Source organism: Colletes latitarsis, chromosome 2, assembly GCF_051014445.1.
Source record: "Colletes latitarsis isolate SP2378_abdomen chromosome 2, iyColLati1, whole genome shotgun sequence".
In the NCBI taxonomy this organism is placed as follows: Eukaryota; Metazoa; Arthropoda; class Insecta; order Hymenoptera; family Colletidae; genus Colletes; species Colletes latitarsis.
Window position 1 is genome coordinate 26,255,298 of NC_135135.1, and position 19,290 is coordinate 26,274,587.

Below are 19,290 nucleotides of genomic sequence, written 5' to 3' on the forward strand. Positions count from 1 at the left end.
GTTTATTTTGAAAGTGGCGTAACTCCATTTAGGTTCGAATTTGCGTTGGATTAAATTTAAAAATATGGGTAACAGATGACATGGTAGAATAATGTTTTTGGGTTTCTAAGAGTGTCAAATTTATCATCCCAATTAACATAATTAACAATGAAATGGCGTTTTCAATTCTTGAGAAAGCACAAGTCCATAGGAAAACTAAATTTCCCTTTAAATAAAAATAAATGTATACACTTTTATGTTATAAAATCAAAAAAATATTCAACTTTTATTCTATGTTAAATAATTTTTACATTAAAATTAATTATTATTCAGTCTTCTCCAGTTAGTGTATAAGGGAGGGTTTTAAATGGACTTACGCCACTTTCAAAATAAACGGCTCATTTATAGTAAGCCCTCCTATTTATGAAGGTTTTGAGAGATCCCAGGAAATAGAATTTCTACGAATTTCGATCACGTTTATTTTAACGTCGTGACCGTTGTGACGGTCACCGGTGACCGGCGCTTTAAACTTAGAACGCGTTGTAAAATCGTTTGACAACGGAGGAAATTTAATATTTATAAAATTGCAAATGATCTAACTGTCGTGCACCATTATATTATCGAATATTTATATTTTTTTTCTGGACATAGAAAACCGACGTGGCAGCGAACGTGTCAATTATCGTTTCGTAACGTCGAGCCAAAGTCGTGGTCCATACACGACGAACATATAACAAACACGTGTTGCACTCGAGATGCAAATTATGGCCCCAACACGACAAACACGTGTCGTACCCGTAGTAATATTAATTGCATTCCGTAATATTGCTCGATGTTCGCTGTGTATTATAATCCTTTAATTACCCAGGATTTTTTAAATTCCATTCGAGAATTACTTACTAAAGGAAGTAAGAAGCATGAAAAGCGCATAAGTTTATTTACATAACGTTTTGCCATAAAGGAAACAGCATTTGAAAATTGGTTGTTAAGATAATATATGACTCGTATACTCGGCCACCCGTGGGAAAAATTTTAATGAAGGATTCTAGAGGCCAACATAAGACGAAAATCAAGAATACCAATTTATTGATGGAGGCTTCGTTAAAAAGTTATTAACAATTAAATTCAAAAGTTTCAAATCGTTCTGGAACAATTATTTTCCGTTGCAGGGGTCAATTACAATAATTTTTGGTCATTACACATACCCACAAAATTCAACGCACTTTCGAGAAAAAAAATTCAATACTGTTGGAACTTTAAACGTTAAAAACTTCTTAACAAAGCCACCATCAACAAATTGGTATTCTTGATTTTCGCCCTATTTTGACCTCTAGAATCTCCCATTAAAATTTTTCCCATGGGTGGAACCTGTACATCCTGTATAACACGTTTGATGTTAGTTGAAATAATCATGTATTACTTGTATGTGCATCGTACCAGATAGTTTTCTTAAAATTTACCTATATTTCAGTGTATTAGTGTCTATCGATGGCATCGTATAATATGTTTGAAAAGCCACGTATAATTAGGGTTGTAGAGGGTTAGGCGGTGCACGATATTAACTACGGTAAAACTTGTATTTAACGGATTTCGGATTTAATGAACAGAATTCTATGGATTATGCCGGTGTATTCCTAAGTTATATGCCAGAGGTGACCAAGGTGACAAGCCTCGGGAGCCGCATTCGGGAACTGCAATTCGCAAAGAGCTGCATTGAATATTCAAACGGATAAAAATCGATATTTAATTTACCGATGAGGAAATAATTTCATCAGACTTTAACGTTCAATCTACTAATTACATTCGTGATTTTTTTTCGATTATTACTATTACTTCGAAATAACGTTGTTTGTTAACCGTTTGAGTAATTAACCGTCGAGATAAACGGATAATGCCTTTCAGTGGCAAATAAAACTAGCAGAATTCTAAAAGCTATTACTTTAAAATAACATTGTTTGTTGACCGTTTGAGTAATTAACCGTCGAGATAGTCGGACGGATAATGCTTTCAGTAGAAAATAAAACTAGTGGAATCCTAAAAGCCTTCCCGTTCTTTTCCGTGTTATTTTAGCTCGTTACCATCCACGAAAGAGTACGGTTATTCAGTCAATTGTGTAATTTTTAAACAAGAATTGGAAGTGGTACTTTCTACATTAATCTTCGTTAACCTGGGCTCGGGGCCAATTTACTCACGTTGCAGCCATGCTAAGTGCTTTGTTTGTTTCCTCGCATAGCGTATTATGAATCGACGATCAAAAGCACAGTCAATGAACTACGGCGCTGGAGTCGAAAAGCCCGCTAAAAGGCTTTTTTAAACAAATTTCTTCAAACAAATTAAAAGAGTGTCAAGATTATTAACGTTAGATTCAGATTCCATGCTCACAATTACAGAACTCGTAATTATTATTTATTAGCAATTTATATTAGATTTTCTCGATGCAACGATACCATCCTGTATCTTAATTAAACCGGAAACCGTAGAAACACGGTCTCTCAGTTGAGAACCCCTACACTCTCGAGAACAAACCGATCAGTGTATGATCCAACTGATCCAACCCGAGTGAAGTTGGCAGACGAGACGAGATCGTCTTTTGGTTGTTCCACTCGCGTTACCGATCGAGGATCTTAATAATGATCGATGCTTATGCGGCCATTTATCGTGGCGATCTAGGAAAAGGTGCGTGTGCACCGTATCAGCCACGTCGACCGTCCGTGCACGCCAGTTACGCTAATTTTAAGCGGATCTCTGGTTGGCTCGTTAGTGTAATTAATACGATCGTTCGCGTTCGTATCTTTCGGTGCACGGGCAAGCAACCGAGCACTTGGGAGTTTCGTGTCGGCACGCGGCGGGTCTGCGAAACGTGTGTTCACTGACCCCGTGTACTTACGATCCGTTTTCTCGTATTGTTTCAGATCGCTCCCTCGGCAAAAAAGCTCTGGGGCGTGGACGAGGGCGGCTCCAAGGACGAAGGGGGTGTAAAAGGCGGTGGGATACTTCACCTGGGCGACCACCAGATGTGGCGGGATTCGACGTGGAGCACCTCAGGTAGGATTCTCGTCTCCGTTGTATCCGATTACGCGGAACCTTCGAGAAATCCTGCCACGTATATCGACGATCCTGCCTGTCACCATTAGGGTTGACGAGATAAACGATCGTTTATTACCTTTACTTAGAATCTTAAAAATGTATTCCAACACTTTACCGATCGGTAAAGTGTAGTCGATTAATCGGTTACCAGTCGGCAAGTGTTGCGACCGATGGCCTACTGATCGGTTACCGGTCGATAAAGCAGGAGATATTGGCGCACGCTTGACACATCGTTCGACATTTATTACGAACCAGAAACTAGAATCTTACTTTGTTGAGTCTTCGAGAAATCCTGCCACGTATATCGACGATCGTGCCTGTCGCCATTAAGGGCTGACGAGGGAAACGATCGTTCATTACCTTTACCTAGAATCTTAAAAATGCATTCCAACACTTTACCGATCGGTAATGTGTAGTCGATTAATCGGTTACCAGTCGGTAAGTGTCGAGACCGGTAGCCTACTGATCGGTTACCGGTCGATAAAGCAGGAGATATTGGCGCACGCTTGAAAGCGTTTACTTTCACATCGTTCGATATTTATTACGAACCGGAAACTAGCATCTTACTTTGTTGAGTCTTCGAGAAATTCAATAGAAGAGATAGTAGTGATAGTTTATGTACACAAAGATCACAGGTTAGGATAATAGTCGAGTTCCACTAGGAACGAATCGCATCTTACCTATCTGGGAACGTCGCGAAAATGGTTGGCTCATTGAGCAACCGTGCCGAGTATACATTAGCGGAGCTTCATCGAGGGTACTGGTACGTATCAAGGACAATAGGGTTCGGGATATTTGGAAATAGGATTTCGAGAGACCGGGGATATTCCATAAATGGGGTTAATGGGGATCGATAATTCGTTGGTAGCGCGCATTAGTGCCCTCCACCTTTATAGGAATTAATCTATCCGTGTCCGTGACTTTTCCAATTTCCCTTTCTTTTTTCACGTCGTGGAAGTTCAGGCTTCGACACGTTATTCGCCGCAAATACGCGTCCAACGTGGAAACTGTGTCGCAGGGGTTGGCGTATGATGCTCAGGGTCACTTGGTATTTTCCGTTCGTAAATTCTCCCAATCTACGTCTTCTCGTAACATCGAAGTTGTTAGGGTCAGATCCCCAGTTATGTTCAAATGCTCCCACATAATTCATGGCTCCACGATAAATCAATACGCGAAAGTTCATCTTTGTTTTCTCTAATCGGTTTCCTCGTTAGGTCAGCAATCTCTTCGTCCTGATTAACGGTATATTTTTTTTTTTAGTTAATGGATCGATGGATTTTTAATTGAAAATTAATGGTTCGATTCTGTCCAACTCGGAGAACACAGCCACCAAACATAGTAGCGAAACTGTACTCAGCGATTAAAATAACTCGAACGCGATCGTGGCCCCAAACACGCTACCAATAGTGTTCAGAATTGGTCGTATATCCCGACCGTATTCTGTTTTGGAATGGCCAGCACAAAGCCCGGATCTGAATCCCACCGAAAATCAGCGAGCATTATCGAAAAGGCGAATGCACACTGTGCATAATTCCCTTCTATCGTCGATAGTTGAACTGTATACCGCAGCAACAGAATAGTGGAACCGAATATCGCCACGCTATTGTCAAAATTGCGTGTACCCCAGCTTCAAACGATCAGACAAACAAAAAAATCTCGCTTCTCATTCGACACGAGGCGGCAAAGTAATTTTGCCTATTTTTTCCACCCTGGTAAAAAGCACATTCAATTTCCAGGGGATGAAAAAATTAAATTTTAAAAGTTCGCGTCGTGTTAGAATTCTTTTAAGGTTTTTTTCTCCATTTTGGAAAGCCTTCGTCGCCGTTCATTAATTGTCGATCATTAACAGCCGGGGGTGGTATCCGTGGCTTTTGTCCGGCGAGAATCTGAATCGTTACCCAGCCAAGCCCAACCGAGCACAAAGCCGGACTTTAATCTCACGAGCCGTGCATCCGTGCGTTCGTGTCCGATTCCCCTTCGAAGCCCTTTAAACCCCTCGAAATATCGCGGTCCGCGTCGGGTTTTCTTCTCCAGACACGAAATTAAGCGCGGTCTGATCGATACGCGTTCAGCGGACGCCGTTCCTGGCTGATCGTTACGTAATCTTCGGGGTAAGGCTGGCTGTTTTCGAGCCCCCATCAAAGGGGTATTAGTTCTCCAGAACCGCCAAGTAGGGTCATTTTGGAGAAAAAACACGCCAGGTTTTATTTTTTCCTCTCTGAAGTTTCAAATAAAAACAGCTCAAAACATAGATGAGGATGCATATAGATCAACCCCCTAATGGTCACATTTTTCTAGGATTTGATTCTAGATGAGAAAAAACACACTACATTTGATTTTTTCCTCCGTAAAGTTTCAAGTAAAAACAGCTCAAAACATAGATGAGGATGCATATAGATCAACCCCCTAATGGTCACATTTTTCTAGGATTTGATTCTAGATGAGAAAAAACACACTACATTTGATTTTTTCCTCTCTGAAGTTTCAAATAAAAACAGCTCAAAACATAGATGAGGATGCATATAGATCGACTCCCTAATGGTCACATTTTTCTAGGATTTGATTCTAGATGAGAAAAAACACACTACATTTGATTTTTTCCTCTCTGAAGTTTCAAATAAAAACAGCTCTAAACATAGATGAGGATGCATATAGAGTTCAACCCCCTGATGGTCATATTTTTCTAGGATTTATTTCTAAACATCTTAATGTCTTTGTGTTAATTGCAATTGCCCTGCCTTAGACGAGGTCAAGGAGTGTATATATAGCAACCGAGGGGTCAGTCGAGCGTTTGTGAGAGCGCGGCCCCTCTGGTGGCGAGCATGGGAGGCAACGCTAGAGTTGCATCTTAGATTGTGTATTTTCTTAATTTGCAAAGGAAAACAGTTGCACCCCCATAAATGGCCGAGTTAATCAGAGATGGTCTTTAAAAATTTATCCATTAAAGGGTTGATTATACGTTGAAATTTTTTAAATAAAAGTCGAAGGAAACTTTTATTATGCAGTTTGAAAAAAAGTTCGAAAGAGTGCATCTTTTCCCAAGGCCTGGAGGTTAGATGCACTTCAGATTGAGGACAGACGCACTTCTTTCATTTGTACCCTCTTCTCTCTGCTTTTATTCTTCTTTTTCTCTCTCTCTCTCTAGCTCTCTGCCACACATATTATACAACGGAGAATAGTTGGTACACGTTTCATGGAACCGTTTGAGGCAATCCGGTCTAGAAATCCAATCCACTCTAGGCCTCGGTGAATTGTAATCTACTATCATTCAGAATTTTCATCGCTCTTGATTGGTCTCTTCTTTGGTTTTACCTTTGATTATTCTTTAAGAATCTCCGTAGTTACTTCAATAGCTTTCCTTGTTTTGTTCCATTCAACAATCTCAGCAATATTCTCCTTCCTCTTAAACGATTTATAAAATTTATAAATTGGATAAAGTAATTTTTAACCACACCTTAGTGGTAACAAAATCTTTGGAACACCAACCATGAGACAACCAAACAAATATTATTATAAATTTTGATATAAAAAATTATACTATCTCATTATTTTAAATATATAAATTTTTATGTAGTTCGGCCACCCTTGGGAAAAATTTTAATGGGGAATTCTAGAGGCCAAAATAAGACGAAAATCAAGAATACCAATTTGTCGATGAAAGCTTCGTTAAAAAGTTATTAACATTTAAAGTTCCGCCCGTACTGAATTTTTTTCTCGAAAATGCTCAAGATTTCGAGAGTATGTCTATTCACCAAAAATGCTTGTAATTGACCCCTGTAATTAAATATAATTTTTTTAGAATGATTTGAAAATTTTTTTTTCGTCGAAAAATTTCACACCTCGAATTTTTTTCTCGAAAGTGGATAGGATTTCGAGGATATGTCTATTCACCAAAAATGATTGTAATGAACCCCTGCAACCGAAAATAATTTTTCTAGAACGATTTGAAACTTTTGAATTTAATTGTTAATAACTTTTTAACGAAGCCTCCTTCAACAAATTGGTATTCTTGAGTTTCGTCTTATTTTGGCCTCTAGAATCCCCCATTAAAATTTTTCCCAAGGATGACCGAACACCCTGTATATAGTGTAAACGGTCAAGGTTTGTGTTCCAAAATGTCCGCCCGCAGGGGGTTAAAAATACAAGCTCAACTCGGTGGCCTGAAATACTCTGCACGATACGCGTAACATACATTCGAACACTTTGTCCACCTAATTAAAAAAGAAACTGCGAATAATTGGGTTACGACTCGATACATCACCCGATATTTAAATTCTATCGTTAACGTGACAAATGTCAACAAGTACGTCTTATTTATAGTAATGACGACTTATTTAAATGTCTGTTCGATACTTGGACTCGACGCGCGGGAATTGATAGGTATCGATATTAATGAGTATATCGCTAACATCGATCCGTAGCGTGCGTTCATTTTTACGCGAAAGTTTCAATTAGAGCGGCGCCTTTGTGTTCCACATTTGCCTGTCACTTTCTCGAGGCATGTCGATACCGATCTGACAGATATCGAGAAGATTATTAACCCTCCGTAGATATTATTTGCTCGTTGGTTCGTTTGACCGTGGTTACCAGACCAACGATACATCGACCAACTGGTTTCCTTTGTCCTTTGCGTCCGAGCAATCGCTACCAACCGGTGTGTCGCTCTTGATTAGACGAAAACTCGTTCTCACCGCGATCTTATCGTTCTTGTGAAGCTATTAGAAAAAATCGGAATGGCTTGCATCACGGGAACGTGTTCACGATTAGCAGTTTTCGATTATTAATCCGTTAACACGTTCCACGGCGAGACCTAACCCCTATTCTTTTTCTTCTCCTACGTTTCGATTTGCGATACGAAGATGGCGCCTCCGTTTCTCTAGGGGAAACATTGCTTTACCGTGTCGTCTTGAAACGTGACTAAAAGTGTAAGTAAAATTGTAAAATCATTCGTCCATAATTATGTGATGATTCTTTATTTTAAAAGTGGCCTAAAATCCAAAATTCTGATTCGAAATACCCCCTTGTTTTTCTCAATGTTTATCTTGCATAAATTTTAGTCTACTCGTGTGTCTCGTTTGAATTTTGCCGCCGTTTGTCTGTTATTCGTTACGCGGATGTTTCATGTAGATAAGAATTTTGCTTGGTTACGGGTCAGTTTTGGCCAGTGTGTCGAGCAACGTTTTGGTCATTCAGGGCGGAGAGAAGCATCGAGATGCGAAGCGAGCTATACCACGCCGCGTGTTTTACGTCGTGCACGCTTATTGATTGGCACAGAGCGCCGAAAGAACAATATATAGACGAAGTAGAAACGCTTCTGTCCTCCGTCGGTCGAGCGGAGTGTCAATAATCGATACACCGCTACCAAAACAGATCTCCTCCGTTCTGTTTGCCTTCGCAAAAACAAAGGAAATCGGCGTCTCCAGCAGGCTTACGCGATCAATCGATACCGTCGTTTCTTCCTGGTATTTTCGTCGTCGCGCGGGAGGGGAACGCTGCTTCTGGCGGAAATTTTATTTTTATTCTAGAAAAACGCCTTTCAAAACATTTGGAAACCATCTGATTCCATTAAAATGCTAGCGTTACGGTTCGTGTGATTCCCTTATTAGAAAGGGTTAGCTTTCAGTCGAGACATAATCCCACGCACGTATATTTAAAATGTTTTACAAATGCACCACGATATTACCATATTTCTTTGGTACACGGTGCGAGACGAAGTGAAATCGAAACTTCCTGCATTCTTCGCAAGTTGGATCTCTCTTTTCTCGTTCGAAGCTTAATTTCTTCGATTACACATGCTCGCGGTGAATGGGTTTGGAGGTTACGGGGGCCTCCAGAAACGCGCAGAGCCATTTTGTACAAAAATGTCCGTGTTCACCACATTCTAAATTTCAGTGTTTACAAAATAGTACCATTTAATCGGTAAAGTAATATTCAGTTGTTAAATCTAACATGTCTACACTATCCAGTGTCATTCGTATCATTGAAATCCTTCATCGCCCTACCTAACCTCACTTTCTTCAAACTGTATCATCAAACATCCACGCTTTTACTTCGCCCCGCTGGACATAATTATAATACTATCATTTCCCAAGAAGTATAGTCATAGTTGCTATAACAGAAATTCAATTATGGGACAAGCCGTTGCGTACGTCCTTAGTTGCTCCCAAACACGAATATGCATATGTCTACATTATCCAGTGTCATTCGTATCGTTGAAATCCTTCATCGCCCTACCTAACCTCACTTTCCTCGAACTGTATCACCAAACATCCTTGCTTCTACTTCGCCCCGCTGAACATAATTATAATACTATCATTTCCCAAGAAGTATAGTCATAGTTGCTATAACAGAAATTCGATTATGGGACAAGCCGTTGCGTACGTCCTTAGTTGCTCCCAAACACGAATATGCATATGTCTACACTATCCAGTGTCATTCGTATCATTGAAATCCTTCATCGCCCTACCTAACCTCACTTTCTTCAAACTGTATCATCGAACATCCACGCTTTTACTTCGCCCCGCTGGACATAATTATAATACTATCATTACCCAAGAAATATAGTCATAGTTATTATAACAGAAATTCGATTATGGGACAAGCCGTTGCGTACGTCCTCAGTTGCTCCCAAACACGAATATGCATATGTCTACATTATCCAGTGTCATTCGTATCATTGAAATCCTTCATCGCCCTACCTAACCTCACTTTCCTCGAACTGTATCACCAAACATCCTTGCTTCTACTTCGCCCCGCTGGACATAATTATAATACTATCATTTCCCAAGAAGTATAGTCATAGTTGCTATAACAGAAATTCGATTATGGGACAAGCCGTTGCGTACGTCCTTAGTTGCTCCCAAACACGAATATGCATATGTCTACACTATCCAGTGTCATTCGTATCATTGAAATCCTTCATCGCCCTACCTAACCTCACTTTCCTCAAACTGTATCACCAAACATCCTTGCTTCTACTTCGCCCCGCTGGACATAATTATAATACTATCATTTCCCAAGAAGTATAGTCATAGTTGCTATAACAGAAATTCGATTATGGGACAAGCCGTTGCGTACGTCCTTAGTTGCTCCCAAACACGAATATGCATATGTCTACATTATCCAGTATCATTCGCATCATTGAAATCCTTCATCGCCCTATCTAACCTCACTTTCCTCGAACTGTATCATCGAACATCCTCGTTTTTACTTCGCCCCGCTGAACATAATTATAATACTATCATTTCCCAAGAAATATAGTCATAGTTGTTATAACAGAAATTCGATTAGTTGCTCCCAAGCACGAATGTGCCATTTCCCAGATGGATATTCCGGTTTCGTCGTGTTCCATTCCGCGGCGCGCGTGTCGGTAGGGGGCGATCGGAGTTTCTCGTCAATTAAATGAATCCGCGGCGGTAATTGGCGGAGAGGGGTGTAAGGTTGTTCGGAAAGGTCGCGAAGAGGTTGGTTCTCGTCGGAGTTCCCGAGTCTCGTACGGGGTTGTCGCGCGAGGGCGATGCTACCGCGGCTGTGCGGTGTGTGTATTGCGTGCGTGTGCATCGTGTGTATGCAAGGAACACCTGATTCCAGCGACGGCATGGTACTACCCCGGCTCTTCCATGTGCAGCACGTTGCCCGCCACGGTTCGCTCGCGCGAACGAGCTCGCGTGTATGTGTATTCGTGTGTCGTATGCGTGTGTGTACGTCACCGCGCGATGGGTGCAACGCGGCTGTTGCCATGGCGACAGACGCCCGGCATCACCGGCGGTGGGGGCAACGTCCCAACGCCCAGGGTCGTACCTACTGATCCACCCTGTGAGCGTTGGCCCGCGCCAACCCCCTGCCCACCTGGACCCCCGCACGCGACGCGAAATTGCGCGTCATACGGAATCCTGACGCTCGAGGACGATCCCTTGCCGATCGGGAACGATTCCGTCCGTAATCCGAGATAAACCGAAACTTCGTACGAAATCGTTCGGACTTAAGGTCGAGAAATTTCTTCGCTACAAGCAGCGAGAGTCATTGTAAAGAAAAAAGGAACACGAATCGTCGTAATTTCATCGGTACAGGAATAATGGTAAATTGAGAATTTACGACTCTGATCAACGATATTATAAATTTGTAAATTTGCAATATGATCTCTCGTGACAGAAACGAACTAAGTAATAAAGGAAAGTTTATAATTGCGAATGCAACAATCGGTGCGTTCAAAAGAAAAATGTGCATTTTGTTAGCGTCGTGAGAGATACAATGGGAACGTCGTTTGAATAGTTTTATTTAAATCAAACGCCGCAGCGATTCAGCTGAAGCTGCTGCAGTTTGTGGACTTCCGGGGGGTCTAGGGGTTTCCACCGTTTCTAGGAACTGCTGAGGATTTTTACGAATAGAATTTGCGTTACAGCTCCGCGGCTTTCTCGCCCCCGCGCCTTTTATCGATCACCGGTTGATACCGGCGCGAGCGCGATACGGGTGTTTCGAGATTATTTTATTATTTCTTTATATTTCGAAAATATATTGCAAATCGTACGTCAATTTTTGTTTCGGAGACGTCTCTAAATATTTATAGACGATTATATATATATATATGATTTACACTAATACATTAGTTCACAAGGTATATTGTTTAAAAGATTATCGTATTTATATCTAGATATTCCTTGCATCTTACATTCATGCATGAAACGTCTCTTCAGAAGTCATTGGATCTATAAACGTGTTCAAGATGTATACTCCTTTTGTCTTCCAAATTTATTTCGGCTATCTTAATCCTTCAAGGCAACGTTTTGGGGTATTTACGTTTTCTTGCACATATAACGCGTATATTTAGATTCTCAATATATTTTTTGATTCTTTCGTATAGTGGATTTACGAATATTTGCCTTGGCATTTACGATATCAGCGTACGTGGAAAAATACTTTTAAAAGAAGGCTTTTATAGGCTAATTTTACTTCAACAAACTTTCCGTTTTATGCAATGAGCGCTTGTTAGAATTTGATCTCGTTTCTCCGGTTATTACTGTCACTGTCAAATTACGTATCATATCGAGAATTTTTAGTGTTTCATTTTTAACCTAATTATAAATTATCGATCTGTAGTCAAAATTAAAACCAATCTTATCTTCCATTTTGGACTACTAATACTTTTGTAATACTTTAAGGTTAGGTTGACGACTTGCTAACTCAGACCTAACCTAAAGTTTTGTACCCCATCTGCATATTCATACAGCAATTATTAAGCTAAACAAAACGTTGAGAATAGTTGTCTGCGTTGTTAATGTGATTATCAAAATTATAAAAATTCCTATATACAGGGTGTTCGGCCACCCCTGGGAAAAATTTTAGTAGAGGATTCTAGAGACCAAAATAAGACGAAAATCAAGAATATCAATTTGTTGATGGAGGCTTCGTTAAAAAGTTATTAACAATTAAATTCAAAAATATCAAATCGTTCTGGAAAAATTATTTTCGGTTGCGGGGGTCAATTACAATCATTTTTGGTCATTACGCATATCTCCGAAATCCTACCCACTTTCGAGAAAAAAATTCGAGAAGGTGTGAAATGTTTCGACAAAATTAAAAAATTTCAAATCGTTCTAAAAAAATTATTTTCGGTTGCAGGGGTCAATTATAACCATTTTTGGTGAATAGACATACCCCCGAAATCCTACCCACTTCTTAGAAAAAAAATTATGAAGTGAAATTTTTCGACAAAAATAAAAAATCTCAAATCGTTCTAGAAAAATTATTTTTAGTTGAAGGGATCAATTACAATAATTTTTGGTGAATAGACATACCCCCGAAATCCTACCCACTTTCTATAAAAAAATTCAGAACGGGTGGAATTTTAAACGTTAATAACTTTTTAACGAAGCCTCCATCAAGAAATTGGTATTCTTGATTTACGTCCTATTTTGGCCTCTAAAATCTTCCATTAAAATGTTTCCTAGGGGTGGCCGAACACCCTGTATAGTGTGTTAAAATTTTAAAATTACGTTTCGTAAAATTTATATAGGAATTTTTTGTACGTTATTGGAATTCGGTTGTTCTTTTCGGTTTAACTTTAATTTTCACAACGTCGAGCATTGAACCCTTTTAACGATCAATCGGAGGAGGTGGAGGAATGTTTGGAATTTGAACCGTTGGATATCCCCCACGTCACGCGTTGACAGTGATTTCTCGAAGCGGTCGTGCATTCATTCGGTGCAATATGCGCCAAGGTGACACTATGATTAATGTTGTTTTTAATAAATTTCAGATCATGCCGTGTCACAGCCGATTTCCATGGGCACCGGTAGACGCGTGGGTGTGGGGACGGGATATCACCATCAGACGTCAGAAGTCGGAACTGTCCTCAGTCCAAGAAGCAGGTACGAACGCTGTTCGAAAACCGAACGCAAATTATTTATGATACCGTGTTAACAAACCGATGAATATTACAGCGAAACTGGTGGTCTGGGAGTCAAAATGGTCGAGTACGTACTTGGATCGAGTCCTACGACGCCCAAGGATTTGGAACCCAGAATGGCCTCCCTGAGATTGGTAAGCGCTCGCGCGTAAAAATTTGACGCGGTATTATATTCGATGGTAATTGGAATGCTATATTTATAACTTCCTTTGCACGCAGAATACCGATGCGGACAAGAAAGAAAAAGAGAAGGGCTCGGCAAGTCCTTTCGACAGTTCTAAAGACGACACAGGTCCACAGAATAACGGATTAGCATCACAGAACGGTCTTGACGATGACAAAGGGTTTAAGTAAGTATCAAAAAGAAAAAAAAAAAAAAAAAAATGGACACAAACGACAAAGACACTGTAGAGAGAGGTACCATAGAAATAGAGTGGTAAATTTCGTCCGAGCTTCGCGGGATATCAGCTTACTCGGTATATCTCTGTCTACTACGAGTCGAATAACAAAGTCGCTGTTACAAATTCAATTTTTACGCGAATGATTTCTTACATGTGTGGCTTAGCCGTCCGTATAATTGCTTTCAATCGGACGATCGTAAACGTGTCACGGGTTGTTCGTGAACGATTGTCATTGCTCCGAGGAGCGTAATAGTGGTAACTGTCAAGGGCGTGCATGCTCTACCCGCGGACGATGACATCATTGGCTCTCGTCTCTTTCTCCGATGCTTGTTGCACCGTCATCGTGCGCCATCTGGTGTCACGAACGCCCGTCATCCTCGAGACTATATTACCGACGTAATTTTCGCGGCTCGTCCTTATCTCTGCAGTTTCATCGATCCATTTGCAAGCATTCTAAACGGAACCTTTTTACCTACTCGCGACAAAATGTTATAACCTCCTTTTTTGCCAATTTTATTGCACAAAGTGTCCAGTAAACGGTACAATCGACGAAGTTTGATTACCTGGAAAGCGTCGGTACCGGTTAAAACGATAAGTTCGCTTTAGGTTATGTTCTGGAACAGTTTACGAATCTACACGAAGCGAAATAATATAAAGCCCCAAAATGAGGAATAAAAAGAACAGATGCATTTACCAATATCATATAGCGTTTAGTGTTAGCTGTACTGTGTTTGTGTAGTTATTTCCAATTTATTGGATACTTTGTGTGTACACGAAGCAGGGCAGCTTTGTTGACGAGACAGTGTTATTATTTGTCGTTCTTCCGTATTCGTTATGGAAATTCATCAACAAGAACCGGGTTAATAAATATGGTAACTAAAACGGAAAGAGACGTTGGGACTGCACAATCTTGACGTAGTTTCTACTTAATAATTCCATTATGGTAATGATGTTTTCCCATCACTGTCGCCCGACACGATTACAGTAACCGCGCTACTCCTTTTTCCCCCGCGACATCAGAGGTGCTGCAGAGTCTCTTAACTTGGGCTCGCGTTCTATTACGTCGCCATTATGCAAAATGTCCCGTTACGTTGCTAATCGCGTATTCGTGGAATCTTACGCGACTAGTTTCGGCGCTGTTTTGCACGAGATTATTCAGGGTGACATTAACAAAAACCACTGATAAATTAAGACAACCGAATATATATTTTTTCCATGAAAATTTTGCGGCTGTACAAAATCGGTGTTGGTAAACATTTAAACTGGACAGTATCAATTAAACTAAAGTAAATGGAGGAAAGACATACATATGTATTACATCCATGTGCAAATAGTATGTCATTATTAAACTAAGTATATTTACTAGAAATTTACAAAGATGCTTAGTTTAAGGAACTAATTGTAGTACAGTACTTTATTGCAATCGTGTACTTTTTAACATAATGTATATCGAGGAGGGAATACGAATCTATTGAAAGTTTGAAAATTGCATTTGTGGTTAGGAATTCTGAACGGGGGTCGTGACATTTACGACTGTCGGTTGCAACGACCTAGGAAAGCTCACGTCACTTTCTTTATATAGAAAATAAGTACCCCGAAGGCGGACGTTTAAACTATCGTCCGTTTGCTAGGGTTCATCGTGTGCAATTAATGGACGTATAGACTCGTCGAATCGGAGATATCTCGCTGATTTTATTGGGCCATAAACATCGAGCCACGGATTACTATTACGCGCGCAACAATGTGCATCGAGTCGCTGAAGATTTACGCGCCATCTGTTCGCAAAAGTGCATCTGTTGAACCGGTTAACAGACGCGTTTATCTTCCAAGGTTTCGCGAACCGATTTTGCGAAAAGAACTTTTGTTCCTCCGGAGGGTTGCATAATCTTGTTATTTCCTCGAGGCTTTTGAATCGAAATAGCTTTGCATTCACTGTTACCAGTAGACTCCAATTCGCCATTACTTTTTATTCGATACGTCGGAGAATCTTTTGTTCGACTGGATAAATATAGGGATTTGTAAATAGAAAGAGAACAGATGTAATTAGGTTATGTAGAAATTAGACTCGTATTATTATACAGGTTGTTCGGCCACCCATGGGAAAAATATTAATGGGGGATTCTAGAGGCCAAAATAAGACGAAAATCAAGAATACCAATTTGTTGATGGAGGCTTCGTTAAAAAGTTATTAATGTTTAAAGTTCTGCCCGTTCTGAATTTTTTTCTCGAAAATGCGTAGGATTTCGGGGGTATGTCTATTCACCAAAAATGATTGTAATTGACCCCCGCAACCGAATATAATTTTTTTGAAATGATTTGAAATTTTTTTTTTTCGACGAAAAATTTCACATCTCGAATTTTTTTCTCGAAAATGCGCAGGATTTCAGAGGTATGTCTATTCACCAAAAATGATTGCAATTGACCCCCGCAACCGAAAATAATTTTTCCAAAACGATTTGAAATTTTTGAATTTTGCTAAAAATTTGTCCACCTTCCTGAATTTTTTTCTCGAAAGTGGGTAGGATTTCGGGGGTATGTCCATTCACCAAAAATAATTGTAATTGACCCCCGGAACCGAAAATAATTTTTCCAGAACGATTTGAAATTTTTTAATTTAATTGTTAATAATTTTTTAACGAAGCCTCCATCAACAAATTGGTATTCTTGATTTTCGTCTTATTTTGGTCTCTAGAATCTCCCATTAAATTTTTTCCCTAGGGTTATCTTATATTTGATAGCTTATTTAACTTATATTTGAAATCATTGTAATGATAAAGGGTCTCCCACCCTAGTGCCAAGAGGGGTAAAATCCAGCCATTGTAACGAGCATTTTGATCCACGTCTTTATTACTCTGTCAAACATATGGTTAATTTTAGTTGCCCATTGTATCAGTAAACCACAGTTAGGCCCACAGAAAGTTTGATTCCTTCCAACCTAAGTAGTAAACTCATTCAGCCAGCTGATGCAATAGAGCCTCTTGCAGTTTCTTATTATTATAACCTGGGACTTACAATCCCGTCTCAGAATTCTAAAGGCTTTTACGATCATTAGTGGCCCTCTGACCTGGAAACAATCTCGTCATCCAAGTAACCTAATGGTCTGAACCCTTTCAGATAATTATTCTATCAACAGACTCCACCATATTAAGAACTATCTATATTTCATCAAAAAGCAAACTAAGACTTGCACAAGAAACTTAGCACAAACCATTACATTATATAATATTTTAATAACACCTTGTCCCACTTACAAGTTGTGGTTTGCATCTTTCACCCCCAACACTTAAAGAAGTACAGGTGTTCTAGAAGACAGTATGACCCCCGTTGAGAAATTCGGTTCATCCTCTCGTGGAAGACGTTCTCGTTGCTAAAGTTTCCATTCTTTGCAGCCGTACACCAGGGAGCCGTCAACCATCGCCCGGAGAAGAAGAGTTCCAGAAGAATGCGGCTGCCACCCTGGCCGTGAGCACCGGTGGCGGCGGTGTGGTATTACTGAAGCCTGGCGTCGACGTGGTCGGCAGCGAGGAGCATTTCATGGCAGCGTTCGCGCCAGCACCGCCACACCATCTTCAGCATCACCAAGCCCCACCCACGCATCATCTTCAGCATCCACACTCGCACGCGGCGCAGCTTTTTGGCGCGCAGGCTCCGCCGCCCCCGCAGGGCCCGCCGCCTTCTCAGCAACAACAACAACAACAGGGACCTCCGCAGCCGCAAGACACCACCACTCACTTTGATGTTCAGGTGAGTCTTCGCCACCTTTATTCTTCTCCACCTTTGATTCCACGGGACACGGATGCGAACGCAGCCGCCATAGAAACAATCCTTTTCCTCCAAGGAATACCGGAGGACGACTTACAGAGGCTCTCCGAGCCGGGGCGAACGACCAAGGATGTCTAAAGTCTCTGGGATTAGGATTAGGCCAAAAGCTGGGTGGTTCTTAACTCTCTCAATGCATTGTATAGATTTACATCTGAATTCATGCTTGAGGGAAATATTAATACCTTAAACGGGGAAAGAATCTTAGCAGGTTAATACGTTGCATATTGGTAGAATTAGGGTTAAGCTCATGGGCACAGTTCAATGGGAGAGTGATTGGACCAAATTTTAAATGTATTATAAGTTTTGGGGACAAATCATTATAAATTGAAAATATATTTTGTAATATATACTTGGATTTCTGAGAATCGTAGGTAGAAATCTGAATCTAGATTTAGCAACACTATGCAGGAGTCAATTAATCATTTGCAGCATGCAATATCATCATTCATTGCACTGTCACGTGAAAAGCAAACACGTGTATAATGTGAAAGGAAAAGACAGATACATTAGAAAGATTGTTTTCTTAAACAACATTATTCCATTCTTAGCAGACTTGCGGAGAGTTAAGAATCACTATCAACTTTCTGTCACACGATAGTTCGGTCGGTGCATAAAAGGCATGGTCGTGTGCTTGTTGACTCGATACTGCCTCTCTTCTTGCAATCAAATTAGATCCACCACATTTCATGTGGAAATATTGATAATTCAAAAAAGTATTTTAAATAAATCTCTTCTATATCTTCTCTAATAGTTAAAAGATTAAATGACAATTACATTAATAACTTACAATTATTATCATAAAAGAAATTTGTCTGAAAGTATTATGATGTACTAATCTCTGTTAATTATTACACAACTATCTATCATTCAACAGTGGTAGGAGCGATTCCTTGATACAAATTGATGCAAGAAGCAGGCTGTCGAGTAGACTAAAAAAAAATAGTATAACAGTAGAGAGAACAACTATTTTTTGATCCACTACACTGTGTAGTATGCGCCCAGCCTTGTCTTTGGAGTCTTCTTGAGAGTTCTACTCTTAAGAGTCATGCTAGAAGTTGTGTCGTCACTCGTGGAGGTATGAAAGAACCCTTATTCTCAACGCTGTGTCCACTGAAGTGTCTCATTCTTGGTAACAAAACTCTTCGGTGGACACCACAGAAATTAACCCCTGCGGTCAGAGACATTTTTAATATTTCGTTCCAGCAAGTTCTATTCTCGCTTAAACTTAGAACGACGTACGTTGCAATTATTTACAATTTAAAATGAACTCTCCACTTGTTTCTTGTTAACAATCAACCTAATTTTGCGTTAACTATACAGGGTGTTCGGGAAAAATTTTAATAGGAGATTCTAGAGGCCAAAATAGGGCGAAAATCAAGAATACTAATTTGTTCATGGAGGCTTCGTTAACAAGTTATTAACGTTTAAACTTCCGCCCCCTATTGAATTTTTTTCTCGAATTTTTTTCTAGAAAGTGGATAGGATTTCGAAGGTATGTCTATTCACCAAAAATGATTGCAATTGACCCCTGTAGTCGAAAATAATTTTTTTAGAACGATTTGAAATTTTTTAATTTTGTCGAAAAATTTGTCCACC

General features: G+C 40.0%; 1 protein-coding gene across 3 annotated transcripts in view; it reads left to right on the plus strand.

Moving 5' to 3' along the window:
• Pum (pumilio) overlaps positions 1–19,290 on the plus strand; it is a 176,037-nt gene that overhangs the window by 18,843 nt on the left and 137,904 nt on the right. For all 3 annotated transcript variants that reach the window (XM_076783181.1, XM_076783182.1, XM_076783183.1), the window contains 5 exons: positions 2,892–3,024; positions 13,322–13,433; positions 13,506–13,605; positions 13,691–13,821; positions 17,262–17,616. In XM_076783181.1, coding sequence (XP_076639296.1) covers positions 2,892–3,024; positions 13,322–13,433; positions 13,506–13,605; positions 13,691–13,821; positions 17,262–17,616 — 831 coding nt within the window. The remainder of the gene's footprint in view (positions 1–2,891; positions 3,025–13,321; positions 13,434–13,505; positions 13,606–13,690; positions 13,822–17,261; positions 17,617–19,290) is intronic.